We start from the raw sequence: 26021 nt of genomic DNA, 5'->3' as shown, positions 1-26021 counted from the left end.
CATTTCCGTATACAGAGCACTACTTTTGACCAGGGCTCGGACCCTAAACGTAGGATTTTAGTACGCTACTGCTATTCTTAACATCGAGGGGTGGTTGTGAGGACCCAGATTAAACCAATACTATTATTGGGACTAGAAAGCATGTTCAAAAGGGGGTTCAACATCCCATAACAGAAATAAAACAGGGAGGGACCTAACTGAATTCGTCCAATAGAAACTCTCATTTTCATTGCATAAAAACATTTTTTAAATGTTTTTATTATGTTCGAAGTTAACGATTCCAGTTGCAAAATACTTTGCTACAGTGGAAAACAAATGAATACACCCTCTGGTCATAAAGCACGTTTGAAAGGCTTCCAAATCCCATGTTTCAAGAAAATGGGAGAGAGAGAGAGACAAAGACCATTTTTATTTAATATTTATTTGTATTTTTCAGACAAGAAAAAAAAATGTGTGTTACTGATTACCATTCCAAGTCACATCTTCAACTGGAAAGAATGAGCATATTTGTGACGTAAGAAAAATAGATTACATTGACTGTTCAAATGTGGTTTCATTCATCACACATTTTTAGATTGATTCAATGACACCGTATCAACATGCAGACCAGCTGAATATGTTGTCTTAGGAGTCAAGAGAAACAAACTAAATGAACACAAGAGAACCACCCTCACAATACACCACATGCCCATCAACGCAGTTCATCACACTAGTAGCAAAGATGAGCATCTTAAACTTTACATTTGACTCTGCTGCACTGATTGTGTCCCAAATGGCAACCTATTCCCTATATAGTGGTACTACTATAGAAAAGGGCCTATAGAGAAAATAGTTTGACTACTGGCTGGAATCATCAATACCACTGTTGTAATCCTGTTCCGTGTGGATTAGAGCATGACATCACTGATCAATACAATATTAAATCTGGAAGAGAGGTGAGAGATCAGATTGACCTGCTACGGCCAGTGTGTGTGTGTAATAATGCAGGGTTCTACAACCCTGTTCCTGGAGAGCTACCCTCCTGTAGGTTTCAACTCCAACCCTGTTCCTGGAGAGTTTTTAGTCCAACTCTAGTCAAACGAACCTGGTTCTAATAATTATCTTGTTGATAAACTGAATCAGGCTAGTTACACCTGGGGTTGGAGTTTAAACCTACAGGAGGGTCTCTCCCCAGGAACAGGGTTGGAGTGAAAACCTACAGGAGGGTCTCTCTCCAGGAACAGGGTTGGAGTTTAAACCTACAGGAGGGTCTCCCTCTAGGAACAGGGTGAGAGTTTAAACCTACAGGAGGGTCTCTCTCCAGGAACAGGGTGAGAGTTTAAACCTACAGGAGGGTCTCCCTCTAGGAACAGGGTGAGAGTTTAAACCTACAGGAGGGTCTCCCTCTAGGAACAGGGTTGGAGAGCCCCGGGGTGATGTGAATGGGATCACTCCACAGTAAGAGGAGTTCAGTAGCGGTCGTAATGTGATGGTCTCTGGTTGTAGGAGTTGTATCTTCCAGACTGATGCCCACCACCACCCTGGCCGTAACGCCTGTCCCTGTCTCCCCCGCGGTCCCTATCCCCTCCGCGGTCCCTATCCCCTCCGCGGTCCCTGTCTCCCCCGCGGTCCCTGTCCCCTCCCCAACCTCTGCCCCTGTCCCCTCCCCAACCACGGCCCCTGTACCCGCCACGGTCCTGTGATCTGAAGAACAGAGGGAGGAAGAGAAAGAGATGGGGGGGGGGGGGGGGGGGGGGGAGAAGAAAAAATTACATCAACCAAATGAACATGTTATCCATCCCAGTAAACTGTAGAATGACATATCAGACCAGCTGCTATTGTTGTGCAGAAACACTTCTGGAAATGTCCTGTTCTTACTTCTGGAAATGTCCTGTTCTTACTACTGGAAATGTCCTGTTCTTACTACTGGAAATGTCCTGTTCTTACTTCTGGAAATGTCCTGTTCTTACTACTGGAAATGTCCTGTTCTTACTACTGGAAATGTCCTGTTCTTACTTCTGGAAATGTCCTGTTCTTACTACTGGAAATGTCCTGTTCTTACTTCTGGAAATGTCCTGTTCTTACTACTGGAAATGTCCTGTTCTTACTACTGGAAATGTCCTGTTCTTACTACTGGAAATGTCCTGTTCTTACTACTGGAAATGTCCTGTTCTTACTACTGGAAATGTCCTGTTCTTACTACTGGAAATGTCCTGTTCTTACTACTGGAAATGTCCTGTTCTTACTACTGGAAATGTCCTGTTCTTACTACTGGAAATGTCCTGTTCTTACTACTGGAAATGTCCTGTTCTTACTACGGCGCAGAATAATACGGTCGTCGTCAGCAGTCCGATACCGAGTTAAATATATTAATGATGAAGAGACGGGACAGGGCTGCGTTCAGCAGATCAAAACGGTGTTAAATATATTAATGATGAAGAGACGGGACAGGGCTGCGTTCAGCAGATCAAAACGGTGTTAAATATATTAATGATGAAGAGACGGGACAGGGCTGCGTTCAGCAGATCAAAACGGTGTTAAATATATTAATGATGAAGAGACGGGACAGGGCTGCGTTCAGCAGATCAAAACGGTGTTAAATATATTAATGATGAAGAGACGGGACAGGGCTGCGTTCAGCAGATCAAAACGGTGTTAAATATATTAATGATGAAGAGACGGGACAGGGCTGCGTTCAGCAGATCAAAACGGTGTTAAATATATTAATGATGAAGAGACGGGACAGGGCTGCGTTCAGCAGATCAAAACGGTGTTAAATATATTAATGATGAAGAGACGGGACGGGGCTGCGTTCAGCAGATCAAAACGGTGTTAAATATATTAATGATGAAGAGACGGGACGGGGCTGCGTTCAGCAGATCAAAACGGTGTTAAATATATTAATGATGAAGAGACGGGACAGGGCTGCGTTCAGCAGATCAAAACGGTGTTAAATATATTAATGATGAAGAGACGGGACAGGGCTGCGTTCAGCAGATCAAAACGGTGTTAAATATATTAATGATGAAGAGACGGGACAGGGCTGCGTTCAGCAGATCAAAACGGTGTTAAATATATTAATGATGAAGAGACGGGACAGGGCTGCGTTCAGCAGATCAATACGGTGTTAAATATATTAATGATGAAGAGACGGGACAGGGCTGCGTTCAGCAGATCAAAACGGTGTTAAATATATTAATGATGAAGAGACGGGACAGGGCTGCGTTCAGCAGATCAAAACGGTGTTAACTATATTAATGATGAAGAGACGGGACAGGGCTGCGTTCAGCAGATCAAAACGGTGTTAACTATATTAATGATGAAGAGACGGGACAGGGCTGCGTTCAGCAGATCAAAACGGTGTTAACTATATTAATGATGAAGAGACGGGACAGGGCTGCGTTCAGCAGATCAAAACGGTGTTAACTATATGAATGATGAAGAGACGGGACAGGGCTGCGTTCAGCAGATCAAAACGGTGTTAAATATATTAATGATGAAGAGACGGGACAGGGCTGCGTTCAGCAGATCAAAACGGTGTGCAACGTTTGATTGAACAGAAACAGTGGTGTTCTGAACGACCCAGTTGAAGAACCACACGGTTGTGGTAGCACAGCAGGAGATTGTGTAAGGCAGGCCTGGGCAACTCCAGTACTCTGGGGGCTTGCTTGGGGGTCACACTCCCCGCCCCCCCCCATCCACGGCTAACACACCTGACTCCAATAATCAAGTAATCATGATCTTCATTTTAGAATGCAATTTGTTTATATCAGGTGTGCTTCTAGGGATGGGGGGGGGGAAGTGAGACACCAATCAGGCTCCCCGAGGACTGGAGTTGCCCAGGCCCTACTGTAAGGTGTGTTGCACTAGTTTAGAGATTTCAAGTGGTCACACACCCATATTAAATCAGGCCACACTGCACCACCCTCACAAAACTAGAGCAACCATACTTCAGATTGTGGAGGAAACATGTTGTTCAAGTACAAACCGTCACACGGTTTAATGACGTTTAATGAGATGAACGCACCCAGTTAGCCAGCTAGTTAAGGTCGTTGTTGTTTACCTGTTGTCTCTGCCCCGGTTGTTTCCACCTCCACGCCCCCCCCAGTCCTCTACCAGTGGCGGGGGGTTGGCGGGGCGACTCACGTACTGCTGGTACTCCGGGTCCTCGAGAGAGAACCGGTGGGCAAACTGCTCCTCATAGTTAGGCGGCGTTTCTGGACCATCTGTCATTCTACAATGAGAGAAATACCAGATACTCACTCTTTTTTCTTTTTTTTACATATTTAGAAATACCAGGAAAAGGCCGTGGATTAGCTTCGCACGTGTTGTTGCTTGCTAACTGGCCAGCGGTTTTTCTTTTTTTGCAACAAACGAAACGTTTTTGCAACATAATCCAACTAATGAATACACCCCATATTTGGTTGACGTAATAAACTATCCGGGAAACGTCATTTGGCGAACAAAGTTACTTTCGCTTTTCTAACAAAAGCTATGTAGCTAGCTAGATTTATCCGAGTATGGCATAGCTGCGATGCAGCCAAGATAACTTTAGTTTTGACATTGTTGTAAAAACTATTGGTTACATCGCAGCTAAGTATGGCATACAATGGGAACCGGTGAAGACAAAATGTAAGAAATTACCTGTAAATTGTATTTATTCAGCAGACAGCTTTGACATGTACGACTGGACGAAATGTTGACAACAAGAATGCCACGGCAAAAAACGTCCCTCTAGGAACACGCTACCGATATCAATTGGTTCCGGATATCATGCGTCCGCCTTTTACCCCCAGAAATAGTCAACACATTTTATTTAAAGATTTCGCCAACTATGAGCAACAAACCTTTTCCACATATTACTTAAGTGTGAACAATCGACATCATCAGAAGTAGGTCAAATAATAAAAACTTGATATTGAACCCCTGATGGTTGCAGAGAATCAAGTCAAGCACCTGCCACCTGAAGTAAATTGGCGTGGAATGTGACTTGAGGTGGTGGTCAGCTCAACGAGGCCTGAATCAGAAAAAGACAGCCGAAAACCAGCCTCGTCTCCATCTATACGACATGTAAGTGCTGAGAATAGTAGGTTAGCCTATGCCTACCTGCATAATATTGTAATTTTGGGCCTAGGTCTATCACTGCAGAATTACATCAAATCAATGCAAGGGTATTTGCACTGTTTGAAATAAACACATTGTTTCTTGTGAAGAGCATATTTAATTGCATGTCACAAATAGGCCAAAATTCCACTTTTCTCTCTCACGTTTCCCCTGAGAATAGGTTATGAAATAGACCACAGTGTAACTTCATATCCCAGGCTCTTAGAACGCTGTAGAAAGGAGATCATTGTGTGGGAGGCAGGACTGTTGAGAGCAGGTGGAAGCCGCACTGTGTCGCTACTGCTGCTCTCTGCCTGCCTCTCACGAAACACTAACCCATTGGGGAGAGAGCTGAGAGCGCAGATCCGAGGAAAGGCAACTCCAGCGCAGCAGTCAAGGAATATTCAGCGAACATCATAACTTATTATTTTTTGAAAGCACAGCGTTTATCAGCCTTGCGGCTGCGGATAGAAGACACGGAACGGGTGGGATCATAAGTTGTCACCTCGTCTGAATAAATAAGTTAGGCTAATGAAATGGCATTAGGTTTTTCTGTGAACGCTTGACTATCAGGAGAATCGAAACGCCGCTCAGCTCGCGAGGGAGTGCAGGGATCATATTTCCCTACTCTCTGTGATCGCATTACTTGCTCGCAGCCGATACCCTGGAATGGACTTATCCAATAGCTAATGCCAAGACTGGATCTATTTTAATTACATTGTTTTTAAAGACACTGCGTTTTTTTTAAAAGTTCGCTTCTTCTAACCTTTTTATAATTGAAGGGTTGTCCCAAAACTCCGCAGCAATGGGGTAAGTATAGAAGGCACAGAAACGGTTGTCCTCTGGAGCGCATGTAATGTTATGACACCTGCTTTCTGACTATCTAAAACGTCAGTTATGTGTTTGATCTGCATGCATAGGCTACCCTACACTTGTTGGGGGGGGAGGGGGGTTAGAATAGAATGGGTGAATAATTAATCGTAACAATAATCGTTTCAAAAGCTTGTCTTGGCATGGAAAGCGTCCCCCGCGCGCGGTGTGCGCGCACGGCTCGCCCGAGGTGATACGGTGGAGAATGCCTCCCTCTCCAAACCATTCAGCGTGATAGCTTATCTCCGAAACGTGTCTGATAGCACACGAGTCTTGTTGCCAGAGAGAGACGCACATTTTACAGTTTACCAGGACAAGGTGCAAAACATGGTTCCCATGTAGAATTATTGTCAACAACAACAACAAAAAAGCCAAGCAATGTCACTTTATGATTGACATATTTTGATTCCTTAGGAAGCCTATAGGCTAATGACAAATATTACTATTTTCAACCTCTTAGAACTGGACGAGACGCATGTTACTCTCCTCAGTTATTTGCTACAACATACAGATAGCCTAATGTGCCGTAGACCTATAGGAGAGCTTATCCTATATGGAAGTGCATACTGCATAGGCACTTAATTCTGTCTGTTGTTATTATCAGCCCTATTTTACACTATTTACTTTATAGTGCAAACCACTGTTATGTCAAGACTGGTGGAATCCTCCAATCAGATGAGATCTGTGTGAGGAGGGATGGATGCCTTCACGCTGCTGGCTCAGCTAGCCTGGCTGGACTAGGCAGGTGGAATCTTCCCCGTCATTGCCTCCAGCTCTGTTCTGCTGTGGGAGAATAGAGGTGCCAGAGTCAACTGTGCCCACGCATGAACAAGCCGCTGCAAAGCAAACAGAGAGAGAGGGGGTGGGGTGGGGGGGCAGTGTGTGTGTGTGTGTGGGGGATGTGATGCCCACAGGGATAGAGGGAGTCTCCTCCTATACAGCTCTTTACACTAGAGATACAGTGAGAGAGGGGGGGGGGGGGGCAGTGTGTGTGTGTGGGATGTGATGCCCACAGGGATAGAGGGAGTCTCCTCCTATACAGCTCTGTACATTAGAGATATTGTTGAACAAATTATTCAAGCTCTGTCAGTGTCAAGTCTTGTCATAGATTTTCAAACCTATTTTAAGTCAACACTGTAAGTATGCCACTCAGGAACATTCAATGTCGTCTTGGTAAGCAACTCTACTGTATATTTGACCTTGTGTTTGAGATTATTGTCCTGCTGAAAGGTGAATTCATCTCCCAGTGTCTGGTGTAAAGCAGACTGAACCTTGTTTTCCTCTAGGATTTTGCCTGTGCTTAGCGCCATTCCCTTTATTTTTATCCTGAAAAACTCCCCAGTTCTTAACAATTATAAGCCATACCCATAACATGACACAGCCACCACTATGCTTGAAAACACGGAGAGTGGTACTCAGTAATGTGTTGTATTGGATTTGCCCCAAACGTACCACTTTGTTTTTAGGACAAATAGTTAATTGCTTTGCCACATTTTTTTGCAGTTTTACTTTACTGCCTTGTTGGTCTTTGTAGTTGAATCTGTGTTTGAAATTCACTGCTTGACTGAGGGACCTTAGAGATAATTGTATGTGTTGGGGTACAGAGATGAGGTAGTCATTAAAAAATGTTAAACACTATTAAATGCACACAGACTGAGTCCATGCAACTTATGTGACTTGTTACGCACATTTTTTACTCCTGAACTTATTTAGTCTTGGCATAACAAAGGGGTTGAATACTGATTGACTCAAGACATTTCAGCTTTTAACGTTTTTTTAATGAATTAGTAAAAATGTCTAAAAACACAATTCCACTTTTCACGTTTATGTATTCCAATTGAATCCATTTTAAATTCAGACTATAACGCAACAAAATGTGGAAGGTCAAGGGGCTGTGAATACTACGTGAAGGCTCAGTAATAGATGTGTTGAAGTTGGGTTGTTGTGGTTGTTTAGCGTCATGGTTACAACGACCCTCAGCCTTTCTCATCTGATATCAGTCATCTCAACTGTTTTACTCTGAAGCTTTTTATTTTGTGGTCTGAACATTGAGATTCAATTATCTTGATATAGATGATATGTAAATAAATACATGTGTATTTAGATGGAGAGGGAGGCCACTTTATAAATCCCAGAGGGGAAAATGTCAAATCATATTGAATATTTAGAATGATTTATCTTGGTCTCCTTCTGCATCTGGCCTTTACCTCCTCACATCAAGCAGGTGTCTGTTGGCAAGGCATCTGGCCTTTACCTCCTCACATCAAGGCATCTGGGCTTTACCTCCTCACTCCAATGCATCTGGCCTTTACCTCTTCACACCAAGGCATCTGGCCTTTACCTCCTCACACCAAGGCATCTGGCCTTTACCTCCTCACACCAAGGCACCTGGCCTTTACCTCTTCACACCAAGGCATCTGGCCTTTACCTCCTCACACCAAGGCATCTGGCCTTTACCTCTTCACATCAAGGCATCTGGCCTTTACCTCTTCACATCAAGGCATCTGACCTTTACCTCCTCACACCAAGGCATCTGGCCTTTACCTCCTCACACCAAGGCATCTGGCCTTTACCTCCTCACACCAAGGCATCTGGCCTTTACCTCCTCACACCAAGGCATCTGGCCTTTACCTCTTCACACCAAGGCATCTGGCCTTTACCTCTTCACACCAAGGCATCTGGCCTTTACCTCCTCACACCAAGGCATCTGGCCTTTACCTCCTCACACCAAGGCATCTGGCCTTTACCTCCTCACATCAAATAACTGTCTGTTGGCAAATCATCTGGCCTTTACCTCTTCACACCAAGGCATCTGGCCTTTACCTCCTCACATCAAATAATTGTCTGTTGGCAAGGCATCTGGCCTTTACCTCCTCACACCAAGGCATCTGGCCTTTACCTCCTCACACCAAGGCATCTGGCCTTTACCTCCTCACACCAAGGCATCTGGCCTTTACCTCCTCACATCAAGGCATCTGGCCTTTACCTCCTCACATCAAGGCATCTGGCCTTTACCGCCTCACACCAAGGCATCTGGCCTTTACCTCCTCACACCAAGGCACCTGGCCTCTACCTCCTCACACCAAACAGCTGTCTGTTGGCAAGGCATCTGGCCTTTACCTCTTCACACCAATGCATCTGGCCTTTACCTCTTCACACCAAGGCATCTGGCCTTTACCTCTTCACACCAAGGCATCTGGCCTTTACCTCTTCACACCAAGGCATCTGGCCTTTACCTCCTCACACCAAGGCATCTGGCCTTTACCTCCTCACACCAAGGCATCTGGCCTTTACCTCCTCACACCAAGGCATCTGGCCTTTACCTCCTCACACCAAGGCATCTGGCCTCTACCTCCTCACACCAAACAGCTGTCTGTTGGCAAGGCATCTGGCCTTTACCTCTTCACACCAATGCATCTGGCCTTTACCTCTTCACACCAAGGCATCTGGCCTTTACCTCTTCACACCAAGGCATCTGGCCTTTACCTCTTCACACCAAGGCATCTGGCCTTTACCTCCTCACACCAAGGCATCTGGCCTTTACCTCCTCACACCAAGGCATCTGGCCTTTACCTCCTCACACCAAGGCATCTGGCCTTTACCTCCTCACACCAAGGCATCTGGCCTTTACCTCCTCACACCAAGGCATCTGGCCTTTACCTCCTCACATCAAATATCTGTCTGTTGGCAAGGCATCTGGCCTTTACCTCCTCACACCAAGGCATCTGGCCTTTACCCCCTCACACCAAGGCATCTGGCCTTTACCTCTTCACACCAAGGCATCTGGCCTTTACCTCCTCACACCAAGGCATCTGGCCTTTACCTCCTCACACCAAGGCATCTGGCCTTTACCTCCTCACACCAAGGCATCTGGCCTTTACCTCCTCACACCAAGGCATCTGGCCTTTACCTCCTCACACCAAGGCATCTGGCCTTTACCTCTTCACATCAAGGCATCTGGCCTTTACCTCTTCACACCAAGGCATCTGGCATTTACCTCCTCACACCAAGGCATCTGGCCTTTACCCCCTCACACCAAGGCATCTGGCCTTTACCTCTTCACACCAAGGCATCTGGCCTTTACCTCCTCACACCAAGGCATCTGGCCTTTACCTCCTCACACCAAGGCATCTGGCCTTTACCTCCTCACACCAAGGCATCTGGCCTTTACCTCCTCACACCAAGGCATCTGGCCTTTACCTCCTCACACCAAGGCATCTGGCCTTTACCTCTTCACATCAAGGCATCTGGCCTTTACCTCTTCACACCAAGGCATCTGGCATTTACCTCCTCACACCAAGGCATCTGGCCTTTACCTCCTCACACCAAGGCATCTGGCCTTTACCTCCTCACACCAAGGCATCTGGCCTTTACCTCCTCACACCAAGGCATCTGGCCTTTACCTCCTCACACCAAGGCATCTGGCCTTTACCTCTTCACATCAAGGCATCTGGCCTTTACCTCTTCACACCAAGGCATCTGGCATTTACCTCCTCACACCAAGGCATCTGGCCTTTACCTCCTCACACCAAGGCATCTGGCCTTTACCTCCTCACACCAAGGCATCTGGCCTTTACCTCCTCACACCAAGGCATCTGAATCAAACATGTCATAACACTTAATATGAAGCCATGCAGCTGCAACGACTAGTGTTGACATGTCATCGTGACTAGACACAGTCATCAGATTATTATGGGTGTGTGTTGTTGCATTGAATCAGTACCTAGACTGACATATCAAACAGTATTTAATATAACAATGACTGAATACGATCTGTTTTGGTGCTGTGTGACGTGAGAATGTTCAGTTCAGGACTGAGTTTCCGTGCTCAGTGAAAGGAGAAGGATGTTGCTATGTTTTCTCTTCAGAGAGAGATCGTCATGAGGGTAGTCTTGGAATGTGTAAGGAACCAGTCTAGCACATCTGAGTCATACTCAAGACACAGTACTGTATCAACTCACCCAACCGGTCTGGGCTTTAGGAACTAGGCGTTCTGTGTCAGTGTTTCCCCTAGCGCAGTCATCCCCCCCCCCAAATCACACTTCAGTCAACATCTAGGTCCTCCTTAACCTGATGTTTAAACTGAGAACCAACTTGAAGTCAACTTATATTTTAGTCCGGGACTAACAGTGAGGTGGTAGGAGAAAGACAGTAGTGTGGTCTTATGTCATTCTGGGAGTGGTTGCTGAACCTACCCTACTGCAACGTCATCATAACACAGACCTGGAGGAAGGTCGCACCACCTCTCTCCTGTTGATCCCGCTCTTCCTTATCATTCATCACACCTTCTTACTGTAGTTTGACTTCTACCTGTCTCCCTTGTAATTCAGTCATCACACCTCGTAATTCAGTCATCACACCTCGTAATTCAGTCATCACACCTCGTAATTCAGTCATCACACCTCGTAATTCAGTCATCACACCTCGTAATTCAGTCATCACACCTCGTAATTCAGTCATCACACCTCGTAATTCAGTCATCACACCCCTTGTAATTCAGTCATCACACCCCTTGTAATTCAGTCATCACACACCTTGTAATTCAGTCATCACACCTCGTAATTCAGTCATCACACCTCGTAATTCAGTCATCACACCTCGTAATTCAGTCATCACACCTCGTAATTCAGTCATCACACACCTCGTAATTCAGTCATCACACACCTCGTAATTCAGTCATCACACACCTCGTAATTCAGTCATCACACACCTCGTAATTCAGTCATCACACACCTTGTAATTCAGTCATCACACACCTTGTAATTCAGTCATCACACCTTATTAAACACTGAGTGTAAAAAACATTAGGAACTCTTCCCATGATAGACTGACCAGGTGGAAGCTATGATCCCTTATTGATGTCACTTGTTAAATCCACTTCAAATCAGTGTAGATGAAGGGGAGGAGACGGGTTAAAGAAGGATTTTTAAGCCTTGAGACAATTGAGACGTGGATTGTGTATGTGTTCTATTCAGAGGGCGAATGGGCAAGACAAAATATTGAAGTACCTTTGAACGGGGTATGGTAGTAGGTGCCAGGCGCATCGGTTTGTGCCAAGAACTGCAACTCTGGTGGGTTTTTCAAGCTCAACAGATTGGTCCACCACTTAAAAGGACATCCAGCCAACTTTACACAACTGTGGGAAGCATTGGAGTCGACATGGGCCAGGCATCCCTGTGGAACGCTTTCAACACCTCGTAGAGGTGTTCCTAATGTTTTGTACACTCAGTGTATAGTCTCAGTTCTCCTTGTAATTCCTAGTCATCATCACACCTTCTCAATATGTAGCCCCAAAGCCAATTCCTGTTTTGACCGTCTTTCCTTCCAGTTCTCTGCTGCCAATGACTGGAACGAACTGCAAAAATCACTGAAGCTGGAGACTCATATCTCCCTCACTAACTTTAAGCACCAGCTGTCAGAGCAGCTCACAGATCACTGCACCTTTACATAGCCTATCTGTAAATAGCCCATCCAACTACCTCATCCCCATACTGTTTTTATTTTTTGCTCCTTTGCACCCCAGTATCTCTACTTGCACATGCATCTTCTGCACATCTATTAATCCAGTCTCTATCACTCCAGTGTTTAATTGCTAAATTGTAATTATTTCACCACTATGTCCTATTTATTGCCTTACCTCCCTTATCCTACCTCATTTGCACACACTGTATATAGACATTTCTACTGTATTATTGACTATATGTTTGTTTATTCCATGTGTAACTATGTGGTGTTGTTTGTGTCGCACTGCTTTGCTTTATCTTGGCCAGGTCGCAGTTGTAAATTAGAACCTGTTCTCAACTAGACTACCTGATTAAATAAAGGTGTTCTCAACTAGACTACCTGATTAAATAAAGGTGTTCTCAACTAGACTACCTGATTAAATAAAAACGTCTGTTCCACCTGTTCTCCTTGTAGTTCATAGTCTGTCAAGTTCAGGAATGTGTAATTAAACATTTCCTGTTCAAAGTAGTCAGGATCTGCAGAGGAAACAATCTAGTTTGATACTGGTGTCAGTAGTGAAGCTCAATACCTTGGACTGACACCAGTATCAAACTAGATTGTCCAAGGTATTGAGCTTCCCTACAATCTAGTTTGATACTGGTGTCAGTAGTGAAGCTCAATACCTTGGGCAATCTAGTTTGATACTGGTGTCAGTAGTGAAGCTCAATACCTTGGACTGACACCAGTATCAAACTAGATTGTCCAAGGTATTGAGCTTCCCTACAATCTAGTTTGATACTGGTGTCAGTAGTGAAGCTCAATACCTTGGGCAATCTAGTTTGATACTGGTGTCAGTAGTGAAGCTCAATACCTTGGACAATCTAGTTTGATACTGGTGTCAGTAGTGAAGCTCAATACCTTGGACAATCTAGTTTGATACTGGTGTCAGTAGTGAAGCTCAATACCTTGGACAATCTAGTTTGATACTGGTGTCAGTAGTGAAGCTCAATACCTTGGACAATCTAGTTTGATACTGGTGTCAGTAGTGAAGCTCAATACCTTGGACAATCTTGTTTGATACTGGTGTCAGTAGTGAAGCTCAATACCTTGGACAATCTAGTTTGATGTCAGTAGTGAAGCTCAATACCTTGGACAATCTAGTTTGATGTCAGTAGTGAAGCTCAATACCTTGGACAATCTAGTTTGATGTCAGTAGTGAAGCTCAATACCTTGGACAATCTAGTTTGATGTCAGTAGTGAAGCTCAATACCTTGGACAATCTAGTTTGATGTCAGTAGTGAAGCTCAATACCTTGGACAATCTAGTTTGATGTCAGTAGTGAAGCTCAATACCTTGGACAATCTAGTTTGATGTCAGTAGTGAAGCTTGGAGATGCATGTTTAAATATATATATTTTTTTAAATTATATATTTTTTTGAATTTTACCCCTTTTTCTCCCCAATTTCGTGGTATCCAATTGTTGTAGTAGCTACTATCTTGTCTCATTGCTACAACTCCCGTACGGGCTCGGGAGAGACGAAGCCTGAATGTCATGCGTCCTCCGATACACAACCCAACCAGCCGTACTGCTTCTTAACACAGCGCGCATCCAACCCAGCCGCACCAATGTGTCGGAGGCTACACCGTGCCCCTGGCAACCTTGGCTAGCGCGCACTGCGCCCGGCCCGCCACAGGAGTCGCTGGTGTGCGATGAGACAAGGAGATCCCTACCGACCAATCCCTCCCTAACCCGGACGACGCTAGGCCAATTGTGCGTCGCCCCACGGACCTCCCGGTCGCGGCCGGTTACGACAGAGCCTGGGCGCTGATGGCACAGCTGGCGCTGCAGTACAGCGCCCTTAACCACTGCGCCACCCGGGAGGCGGAGATACATTTTAAAGGGGATATGTGTAACTTCTCAAACAAAACACACGGAACAAACCGTTCCATTCCAGCCAGTCAGAGTACAGCTCAGTCCTGCCTATTCAATACTTTTAAACACAAATTAAACTACAGATTGTGCCTTTTTAGACAGTTGAATGTGTGAACCAGACATGGGAGCACAGCCTTGTAATGTCCTGAATCATAATGCAATGACACAATAGATGAATTATTTACAGTATTGATAGTGTTCAGATGACTGTTGATAAGGGGGCAGATGAGTGTGGACATATTGATCTTTAGTGGTGTTGGTCCTGGCCTTGGTTTCCCCTTCAGGCTGGGGTTATAGATTAACTACGGTGTCTCTCTCTGTCTGTGTCCCCCTCTCTCTCTCTGTCTCTCTCTGTCTGTGTCCCTCTCTCTCTCTCTCTCTCTCTCTCTCGCTCTCGCTCTCTCTCTGTCTGTGTCCTTGTCTGTCTCTGTCTCTCTTCCTCTCTTCCTCTCTTTCTCTCTTTCTGTCTTTCTGTCTCTGTCTGTCTGTCTGTCTTCCTCTCTTTCTCTCTGTCTTTCTGTCTTTCTCTCTGTCTTCCTCTCTTTCTCTCTTTCTGTCTTCTCTCTGTCTTTCTCTCTCTGTCTTTCTCTCTCTGTCTTCTCTCTCTCTCTTCTCTCTCTCTCATTATTTCAGTGTATTTTATGTTTTGCACTACAGTAAACTATATATAGTCGTGATGGAGGGGAATTGATAGTTACATATCGCAATATTATTTTGGACGATATATCGATACTTTGACTACTTTGATACTTGTATTTATTTTATTTTCACCGGTTGTACCTGCACCAAAACTCTGTTATTTTTCATCCTATATCTATTTCTCCATATTTTAAAATAGTGAGCCAACATGTTTTCAACACTTTTATTTCCCTGACTGATCCAAACTCATTTTCCCATGTCTCTCTGGTCCCTCTGGTCTCTCTGGTCTCTCTGGTCTCTCAGCTCTCTCTGCTCTCTCTGGTCTCTCTGCTCTCTCTGCTCTCTCTGGTCTCTCTGCTCTCTCTGGTCTCTCTGCTCTCTCTGGTCTCTCTGGTCTCTCTGGTCTCTCTGGTCTCTCTGCTCTCTCTGGTCTCTCTGCTCTCTCTGGTCCCTCTGGTCTCTCTGCTCTCTCTGGTCTCTCTGCTCTCTCTGCTCTCTCTGGTCTCTCTGCTCTCTCTGCTCTCTCTGGTCTCTCTGCTCTCTCTGGTCTCTCTGGTCTCTCTGCTCTCTCTGCTCTCTCTGGTCCCTCTGGTCTCTCTGCTCTCTCTGCTCTCTCTGGTCCCTCTGGTCTCTCTGGTCTCTCTGGTCCCTCTGGTCTCTCTGGTCTCTCTGGTCTCTCTGGTCCCTCTGGTCTCTCTGGTCCCTCTGGTCTCTCTGCTCTCTCTGGTCCCTCTGGTCTCTCTGGTCCCTCTGGTCTCTCTGCTCTCTCTGGTCCCTCTGGTCTCTCTGGTCTCTCTGGTGTCTCTGGTCTCTCTGGTCCCTCTGGTCCCTCTGGTCTCTCTGGTCTCTCTGCTCTCTCTGGTCCCTCTGGTCTCTCTGGTCCCTCTGGTCCCTCTGGTCTCTCTGGTCTCTCTGGTCTCTCTGCAGCAGATATATAGTGAGTAATATGTTTGGAACATCAAATCACAATACTTATAGAATCACGAGAATGGCAATACATATCGTATGGTGAGTAGGGCTGTGCTGATACCAGTATGGTGATGATACCAGTATGGTGATGATACCAGTATGGTGATGATACCAGTATGGTGATAAATACAAACAGACAACTCTTTGGTCCTTTAGAAAGCCTGGTACTAAAGCTGCTGTATGTAAAGTATTGTGTGCTATAGCCTGGTACTAAAGCTGCTGAATGTACAGTATTGTGTGATATAGCCTGGTACTAAAGCTGCTGAATGTACAGTATTGTGTGATATAGCCTGGTACTAAAGCTGCTGAATGTACAGTATTGTGTGATATAGCCTGGTACTAAAGGTGCTGTATGTACAGTATTGTGTGATATAGCCTGGTACTAAAGGTGCTGTATGTACAGTATTGTGTGATATAGCCTGGTACTAAAGCTGCTGTATGTAAAGTATTGTGTGCTATAGCCTGGTACTAAAGCTGCTGAATGTACAGTATTGTGTGATATAGTCTGGTACTAAAGCTGCTGAATGTACAGTATTGTGTGATATAGCCTGGTACTAAAGGTGCTGTATGTACAGTATTGTGTGATATAGCCTGGTAATAAACAAATCAGACTCTGGATGACAACAACAAAATGTCTGTTTCCATCATTAGGGATCTTCCCTTGTCAAGATACTAACGAGTATCGATACGGGTGTTGACCCGTCCCTGTTCCATATGTCTCTGGCAGTACAGCCCTAATGTACAGACAGACTGATTGGCAGTACATCCCTAATGTACAGACAGACTGATTGGCAGTACAGCCCTAATGTACAGACAGACTGATTGGCAGTACAGCCCTAATGTACAGACAGACTGATTGGCAGTACAGCCTAATGTACAGACAGACTGATTGGCAGTACAGCCCTAATGTACAGACAGACTGATTGGCAGTACAGACAGACTGATTGGCAGTACAGCCCTAATGTACAGACAGACTGATTGGCAGTACAGCCCTAATGTACAGACAGACTGATTGGCAGTACAGCCCTAATGTACAGACAGACTGATTGGCAGTACATCCCTAATGTACAGACAGACTGATTGGCAGTACAGCCCTAATGTACAGACAGACTGATTGGCAGTACAGCCCTAATGTACAGACAGACTGATTGGCAGTACAGCCTAATGTACAGACAGACTGATTGGCAGTACAGCCCTAATGTACAGACAGACTGATTGGCAGTACAGACAGACTGATTGGCAGTACAGCCCTAATGTACAGACAGACTGATTGGCAGTACAGCCCTAATGTACAGACAGACTGATTGGCAGTACAGCCCTAATGTACAGACAGACTGATTGGCAGTACAGCCCTAATGTACAGACAGACTGATTGGCAGTACAGCCCTAATGTACAGACAGACTGATTGGCAGTACAGCCCTAATGTACAGACAGACTGATTGGCAGTACAGCCCTAATGTACAGACAGACTGATTGGCAGTACAGCCCTAATGTACAGACAGACTGATTGGCAGTACAGCCCTAATGTACAGACAGACTGATTGGCAGTACAGACAGACTGTTTGGCAGTACAGCCCTAATGTACAGACAGACTGATTGGCAGTACAGCCCTAATGTACAGACAGACTGATTGGCAGTACAGCCTTAATGTACAGACAGACTGATTGGCAGTACAGCCCTAATGTACAGACAGACTGATTGGCAGTACAGCCCTAATGTACGGACAGACTGATTGGCAGTACAGCCCTAATGTACGGACAGACTGATTGGCAGTACAGCCCTAATGTACAGACAGACTGATTGGCAGTACAGCCCTAATGTACAGACAGACTGATTGGCAGTACAGCCCTAATGTACAGACAGACTGATTGGCAGTACAGCCCTAATGTACAGTCTAGAGGTCGGCCGATTTCAAGGTATTTTGGATGCCGATTTTTATGATTTTTTTAAAAATGATTTTTTTATTGATTTATTATTTTTATACCTTTTTATTTAACTAGGCAAATCAGTTAAGAACACATTCTTATTTTCAATGACGGCCTAGGAACAGTGGGTTAACTGCCTTGTTCAGGGGCAGAACAACAGATTTTTACCTTGTCAGCTCAGTGATTCAATCTTGCAACCTTACAGTTAACTAGTCCAACGCTCTAACCACCTGCCTCTCATTGCACTCCACGAGGAGACTGCCTGTTACGCGAATGCAGTAAGCCAAGGTAAGTTGCTAGCTAGCATTAAACTTATCTTGTAAAAATCAATCAATCATAATCACTAGTTAACTACACATGGTTGATGATATTACTAGTTTATCTAGCGTGTCCTGCGTTGCATATAATCGATGCGGTGCGTATCGTTGCTCCAATGTGTACCTACCATAAACATCAATGCCTTTCTTAAAAACAATACACAGAAGTATATATTTTTAAACCTGCATATTTAGCTAAAAGAAATCCAGGTTAACAGGCAATATTAACCAGGTGAAATTGTGTGACTTCTCTTGCGTTCATTGCAGGCAGAGTCAGTGTATATGCAACAGTTTGGGCAGCCTAATTTGCCAGAATTTTACGTAATTATGACATAACATTGAAGGTTGTGCAATGTAACAGCAATATTTAGACTTATGGATGCCACCCTTTAGATAAAATACGGAACGGTTCCGTATTTCACTGAAACAATAAACGTCTTGTTTTCGAGATGATAGTTTCCGGATTCGACCATATTAATGACCAAAGGCTCGTATTTCATTATGTTATAATTAAGTCTATGATTTGATATTTGATAGAGCAGTCTGACTGAGCTGTGGTAGGCAGCAGCATGCTCGTAAGCATTCATTCAATCAGCACTTTAGTGCGTTTTGCCAGCAGCTCTTCACTGTGCTTCAAGCATTGAGCTGTTTATGACTTCAAGCCTATCAACTCCCATGATTAGGCTCGTGTAACCGAGGTGAAATGGCTAGCTAGTTAGCGGGGTGCGCGCTAATAGCATTTCAAACGTCACTCGCTCTGAGCCTTGGAGTGTTTTTTCCCCTTGCTCTGCATGGGTAACGCTGCTTCGAGGTTGGCTGTTGTCATTGTGTTCCTGGTTTGAGCCCAGGTAGGAGCGAGGAGAGGGACAGACGCTATACTGTTACTGGCAATACTAAAGTGCCTATAAGAACATCCAATAGGCAAAGGTATATGAAATACAAATGGTATAGAGAGAAATAGTCCTATAATAACTACAACCTAAAACTTCTTACCTGGGAATATTGAAGAATCATGTTAAAAGGAACCACCAGCTTTCATATGTTCTCATGTTCTGAGCAAGGAACTGAAACGTTAGCTTTCTTACATGGCACTTTTACTTTCTTCTCCAACACTTTGTTTTTGCATTATTTAAACCAAATTGAACATGTTTCATTATTTATTTGAGGCTAAATGGATTTTATTGATGTATTATATTAAGTTAAAATAAGTGTTCATTCAGTATTGTTGTAATTGTCATTATTACACATTATTATTTTTTTTTAAAAATCGGCTGATTAATCAGTATCGGCTTTGAAACATCATAATCGGTCGACCTCTAGTATAGACAGACTGATTGATTGGCAGTACAGACCTAATATATAGACCGGCTATGATTGACAATAGGAATCCAATCAGCCAATCATAAACACCACAGTCACATTAGTTGTAGTGGGAATGACTGCAGATCAAAAGCTGTGTTGTCCTGGAAACCAGCCGGATGGTGCATCTGGTTTCTATCTGACCTCTTCTTGTCCTGGTCAGGCTGAGAGGACAGACAGACGGCAGACACAATCAGCAGAGGGACGGAAAGAGATTGAGAGCGAGAGGGAGACACATTGAGAGATTACTAGGGATAGTGTGTGAGACAGAGAGAAATCACCAGAGAGGAAGATCTCTATTTAAAGTAAGTCCTCACTGACAGAGCTGTGACCCTGACCAGCTGAGAGGGCTGTCACCCTGATGCAGGGTTGACCAGCTGAGAGGGCTGTCACCCTGATGCAGGGTTGACCAGCTGAGAGGGCTGTCACCCTGATGCAGGGTCGACCAGCTGAGAGGGCTGTCACCCTGATGCAGGGTTGACCAGCTGAGAGGGCTGTCACCCTGATGCAGGGTTGACCAGCTGAGAGGGCTGTCACCCTGATGCAGGGTCGACCAGCTGAGAGGGCTGTGACTCTTATGTGTCCAGGGTTAACTAGATTCTAATCTCCTGCCCCAGCCAGAGAGAGCGTAAGTAAGAGCAGTTAAAGGGCTTATTGTCATTGACCTGGTGACAAGGAAGCATTGTGGCTGTGCTGTTGTCTACCCAGTACTCACACACCCCTAACATTCTTCACACTACCAAGCTGAACTGGTCGGGCCTGATTCCACATCCACCGTAGCTGCTGGAACCTGCTAGATAGGAGGATGTTAAAGATACGATCCAAGAGAGGACAGTGAGGCTTGGGTCAGCACGGTCATGTGACGTGTGCCTGAGCGAGAGAGAGACGGGGCTGAAGTGTTAGGGTCGTGGTGGAGTGAGTAAGTGAGTGAGAGAGAGAGAGTGAGACAGGGCTGAAGTGTTAGGGTTCGAGAGAGAGAGAGAGTGAGACAGGGCTGAAGTGTTAGGGTCGTGGTGGAGAGAGTGAGACAGGGCTGAAGTGTTAGGGTCGTGGTGGAAAGAGTGAGACAGGGCTGAAGTGTTAGGGTTCGAGAGAGAGAGAGAGCTGAAGTGAGGACTCCATGACTACTAAAAGAAAGGGGACAGACTAGTGGAGGATTGGAGAGACGTCTCCTCACCAGATGGTTGAGGGGTTTGGGCCATCTGGGATGGCTTGATGCTGCCATGGAACTGCCCTCTCCTCACCTCCTTCCCACCTTCCTTTCTCCTCTCCTCCCTGCTCTCCTCTTCTCCTCCCCTCACGTTCTCCTCTCTCCCCTGCTCTTCCCTTTCTGCTCTCCTCTTCTCCTCCCCACCCTTTCTCCTCTCCTCCCTTTCTCCTCTCTCTTCTCCTCCCCTCCTGTTTTCCTCTCTCCTCCTCCTCCTCCCTTTCTCCTCCTCCTCCCTTTCTCCTCTACTCTCTCTTCTCCTCCCCTCCCGTTCTCCCCTCTCTTCTCCTCCCCTCTCTTCCTCTTCTCTCCTCCTCCTCCCTTTCTCCTCTACTCTCTCTTCTCCTCCCCTCCCGTTCTCCTCTCTCTTCTCCTCCCCTCTCATTCTCCCCTCTCTTCTCCTCCTCCCTTTCTCCTCTCTCTTCTCCTCCCCTCCTGTTCTCCTCTCTCCTCCTCCTCCTCCCTTTCTCCTCTCCTCTCTCTTCTCCTCCCCCCCGGTTCTCCTCTCTCTTCTCCTCCCCTCCCGTTCTCCCCTCTCTTCTCCTCTCCTCTCTCCTCCGCTCCTCCCTTCTCTCCTCTTTTCTATCAGTGACCACAAGTGATGCAGTAAGTAAACATCAAATCACCAAAACATGAACCCTGTGATCTCTAGCTGACTCATCTCACCAGGGACTTACTGAGTCAAGATGCTGCCATTTTTTTTACAACATTGGAACAGATAGAAATGTCATGTGTAGAGATGGCAGATTGTCTATTTCAATTCAATTCAAGGGGCTTTATTGGCATGGGAAACATGTGTTAACATTGCCAAAGCAAGTGAGGTAGATAATATACAAAAGTTGAAATAAACAATAAAAATTAACAGTAAACATTACACATAAAGAAGTTTCAAAACCCCCCTATTCTATATGACAACAATAATGTATGTTCTATACAATACATTTCTATCTGAATCTACGCATCCCAAAATGGCACCCTATTCCCTATATAGTGCACTTCTTTTGACCAGGGCCCAAAGAACTCTTGTTGTAAATAGTGCACTATTTAGGGAATAGGGATTCATTTGGGACTCACACCTACCCTCTGACCCCATGACATCATTAGTGAAACAGAGCAGTTGTTTGGATTAACACACAGGTGGTGGTATCACTGTTATCCCACTGAGCTGGGATCTGCTGCCTGGCTACACACCAACTGTCAGACCACACACACACACACACACACACACACACACACACACACAAGCTGCTCATTCAGGCGGCAGTAACAGACCAGAAAGACTTCCCTCATCTGTCTGACGATCTCTATTCATTTCACTAATGATAATTCATTTCAATTATTGATTTGAATTAACAGAGAGCTATAATTCTTTGTTCACTGTTCCTCGGTCACAGACGAGAAATTACTCAGCTGCGTCAAAGTCAATGTGTTCCAAAAAGCAGAATGATCTGTATTTTTTCAGATAGTCATATTGTAGATAGTAAGGTGCTGTTTGGTGTAGAGTTAAAAAATAATTACTGTTGAAAAATGAATGTTTTACAAAAAACAGGGATTTCTTTTTGTGTGTGTGTTCTGTCCAAATTTATGCAGTGAGTGACCCAGATGTGTTGTTCGCAGCCTCTTACCTCTCTTCAGTGAGTGACCCAGATCTGTTGTTCGCAACCTCGTACCTCTCTTCAGTGAGTGACCCAGATCTGTTGTTCACAGCCTCGTACCTCTCTTCAGTGAGTGACCCAGATCTCTGTTGTTCGCAGCCTCGTACCTCTCTTCAGTGAGTGACCCAGATCTGCTGTTCGCAGCCTCGTACCTCTCTTCAGTGAATGACCCAGATCTGTTGTTCGCAGCCTCGTAACTCTCTTCAGTGAGTGACCCAGATCTGTTGTTCACAGCCTCGTACCTCTCTTCAGTGAGTGACCCAGATCTGTTGTTCACAGCCTCGAACCTCTCTTCAGTGAGTGACCCAGATCTCTGTTGTTCGCAGCCTCGTACCTCTCTTCAGTGAGTGACCCAGATCTCTGTTGTTCGCAGCCTCGTACCTCTCTTCAGTGAGTGACCCAGATCTGTTGTTCACAGCCTCGTACCTCTCTTCAGTGAGTGACCCAGATCTGCTGTTCACAGCCTCGTACCTCTCTTCAGTGAGTGACCCAGATCTGTTGTTCACAGCCTCGTACCTCTCTTCAGTGAGTGACTCAGATCTCTGTTGTTCACAGCCTCGTACCTCTCTTCAGTGAGTGACCCAGATCTCTGTTGTTCGCAGCCTCGTACCTCTCTTCAGTGAGTGACCCAGATCTCTGTTGTTCGCAGCCTCGTACCTCTCTTCAGTGAGTGACCCAGATCTCTGTTGTTCGCAGCCTCGTACCTCTCTTCAGTGAGTGACCCAGATCTGCTGTGCACAGCCTCGTACCTCTCTTCAGTGAGTGACCCAGATCTCTGTTGTTCGCAGCCTCGTACCTCTCTTCAGTGAGTGACCCAGATCTCTGTTGTTCGCAGCCTCGTACCTCTCTTCAGTGAGTGACCCAGATCTCTGTTGTTCGCAGCCTCGTACCTCTCTTCAGTGAGTGACCCAGATCTGTTGTTCGCAGCCTCGTACCTCTGGTTCCCAGGAAAACAATCCCCCCCCACCCACCACCACTCTGGGACCTGTGGTGCCACCTCTGTAATCACCACACAATGTTACAAATGAGAAAACAACATATTCTATTTGTATCATCAATTATCTAAAATGTTTTACTGACATAGTTTTTTGACTTGCGCATATCAAACATTTTCTGTAAAACCATCAACGTTTATATTTATTCTAATGGTGGCGAGGAAGGGATTCCATAGTTTTACGTGGCTCAGTGTAGCCGGCAGGCAGCTCGGACACAATGTAACAGGCTGTTGGTGCAATTTCAGGTAAGAGCTCAATAAAACAAGTCTAAAATATCAGGAAAATGTCAACATTTAAATGGCCACATGTCAGCTATTTCAAAAAAACAACAACATTGATTTGCTATTACCATTTATACTGTAGGAGTGTTGGGCTGGACTATTCTGTCTACACCTTCCTGCTATTACCATTTATACTGTAGGAGTGTTGGGCTGAACTATTCTGTCTACACTGTCCTGCTATTACCATTTATACTGTAGGAGTGTTGGGCTGAACTATTCTGTTTCCACCTTCCTGCTATTACCATTTATACTGTAGGAGTGTTGGGCTGAACTATTCTGTCTACACCGTCCTGCTTAGAGGGGGGCAACTGTCAGGGGGAGGGTCATGCACCACGTAGTTAGCACTCGAGACGGGATCATTTTTTTGTGCATGTTTACACAACAGTGTTATCCCTGGAGAACCTCTGAAAATGTCCCTGTGCTATCGTCAATGTGGAAAGAGGCTCTGCTTTCTCCCACTGCGGCAGGTTTGTCACACACTTCATCAGCCACTGTGACTAGAGCACTGAACATATCCCAGGACAAATGTATTCTGTTTGTTAAAGTTCTCTGGACTGCGTTTGTGATGCGTTTCTCTCTCTCTCTCTGCCCTCTCTCTGCTCTCTCTCTCTCGCTCTCTCTCTCTCTCTCTCTCTCTCTGCCCTCTCTCTGCCCTCTCTCTCTCTCTCTCTCTGTCTCTCTCTCTCTCTCTGACTTCAGAGTGAGAGCAGCTGAAATCAATGGTGTGTGTGTGCCTGACGACAGTACAGTGTTTAGTCCAACAGAGAACTTCCTGTACAGAACAGGGTCTCATAGTAGTTGCTGCAGGTCAGGAGGTTGCGGCACTGCGTTTGGGGAGGTTGCGGCACTGCGTTTGGGGAGGTTGCGGCACTGCGTTTGGGGAGGTTGCGGCACTGCGTTTGGGGAGGTTGCGGCACTGCGTTTGGGGAGGTTGCGGCACTGCGTTTGGGGAGGTTGCGGCACTGCGTTTGGGGAGGTTGCGGCACTACGTTTGGGGAGGTCAGTGGTCACCAACCTTTTCTGAGTCAAGATAACTTTCAAAATGCAAGCTGAGAGCTACCGCTCAGATGACTTATTAACAAGACTTACAAACGTAAGCCTATGCAACATTAACCAATTGAAAACAGTATTGTAGCAATGAGGTTTGTGCAGTAGGCTAGAGGATATTGGCCCAATACATTATCAATACATACTGGCTGTGCTTGAATTGCCTTGCCAATGTTCTTATCAGATCATTTTTGAAATGATATGTATAACAAATGAGGAATATGATCACACTGGTAAAATATAATTTGTATGAGGCACAGCTGAGTGAGCTGATGGCCTGCATCTGATGGTCAGTCTGAGGAGAGGGAGGGACGATGAGGCAGCCTGTCACCCGACACCCCGTCCCTCCTCCCTCCCTCCCTCCGCTGAGAAAAAGGGGACACAGTCTTCCAGCTGATGGGGAAACTCATGCACCAGTTCATGTTGTTAATCCCATGACCAGAGAAAAGAGACAAGCAGATGATCAACAAGTCAAGTTTAAAGGAACAACTTTTCTATAGGCATTAATTACAGCCCAGTGCTGGATGTAGCGCGAGTGGAAGTAGGAAGTATGGCTATAAAGTAGAAAGTATGGCTATAAAAGAGGAAGTATGGCTATAAAGTAGGAGGTATGGCTATAAAGTAGGAGGTATGGCTGTAAAGTAGGAGGTACAGTGCCTTGCGAAAGTATTCGGCCCCCTTGAACTTTGCGACCTTTTGCCACATTTCAGGCTTCAAACATAAAGATATAAAACTGTATTTTTTTGTGAAGAATCAACAACAAGTGGGACACAATCATGAAGTGGAACGACATTTATTGGATATTAACTTTTTTAACAAATCAAAAACTGAAAAATTGGGCGTGCAAAATTATTCAGCCCCCTTAAGTTAATACTTTGTAGCGCCACCTTTTGCTGCGATTACAGCTGTAAGTCGCTTGGGGTATGTCTCTATCAGTTTTGCACATCGAGAGACTGAATTTTTTTCCCATTCCTCCTTGCAAAACAGCTGGAGCTCAGTGAGGTTGGATGGAGAGCATTTGTGAACAGCAGTTTTCAGTTCTTTCCACAGATTCTCGATTGGATTCAGGTCTGGACTTTGACTTGGCCATTCTAACACCTGGATATGTTTATTTTTGAACCATTCCATTGTAGATTTTGCTTTATGTTTTGGATCATTGTCTTGTTGGAAGACAAATCTCCGTCACAGTCTCAGGTCTTTTGCAGACTCCATCAGGTTTTCTTCCAGAATGGTCTTGTATTTGGCTCCATCCATCTTCCCATCAATTTTAACCATCTTCCCTGTCCCTGCTGAAGAA

At 45.3% G+C, this 26021-nt stretch overlaps 2 protein-coding genes across 5 annotated transcripts in view; one reads left to right on the top strand and one right to left on the bottom strand.

The window, feature by feature from the left end:
• Window positions 1–394: 394 nt before the first annotated feature.
• ramac (RNA guanine-7 methyltransferase activating subunit) lies at window positions 395–4775 on the bottom strand. Its single transcript, XM_036963253.1, has 3 exons — window positions 4624–4775; window positions 4043–4213; window positions 395–1683 (listed from the first exon to the last, which is right to left on the bottom strand). The coding sequence occupies exons 2-3, from the start codon at window positions 4210–4212 to the stop codon at window positions 1449–1451; spliced, it is 405 nt and encodes a 134-aa protein (XP_036819148.1). The 5' UTR covers window position 4213; window positions 4624–4775; the 3' UTR covers window positions 395–1448.
• Window positions 4776–4878: 103 nt separating this feature from the next.
• Window positions 4879–26021, top strand: part of LOC118944399 (homer protein homolog 2-like) — a 152679-nt gene continuing 131536 nt past the window's right edge. For 2 of the 4 annotated variants that reach the window (XM_036963250.1, XM_036963252.1), the window contains exon 1: window positions 4879–5049. In XM_036963250.1, coding sequence (XP_036819145.1) covers window positions 5048–5049 — 2 coding nt within the window. In that variant the 5' untranslated portion in view covers window positions 4879–5047. Of the gene's footprint in view, window positions 5050–5339; window positions 5893–26021 lie in introns of those variants that run through there. The other 2 variants (XM_036963249.1, XM_036963251.1) reach the window with 2 other exon arrangements.

The sequence above is a fragment of the Oncorhynchus mykiss genome, chromosome 26, assembly GCF_013265735.2.
Source record: "Oncorhynchus mykiss isolate Arlee chromosome 26, USDA_OmykA_1.1, whole genome shotgun sequence".
NCBI lineage: Eukaryota > Metazoa > Chordata > Actinopteri > Salmoniformes > Salmonidae > Oncorhynchus > Oncorhynchus mykiss.
This window is presented reverse-complemented; position numbering and strand designations above follow the sequence as displayed.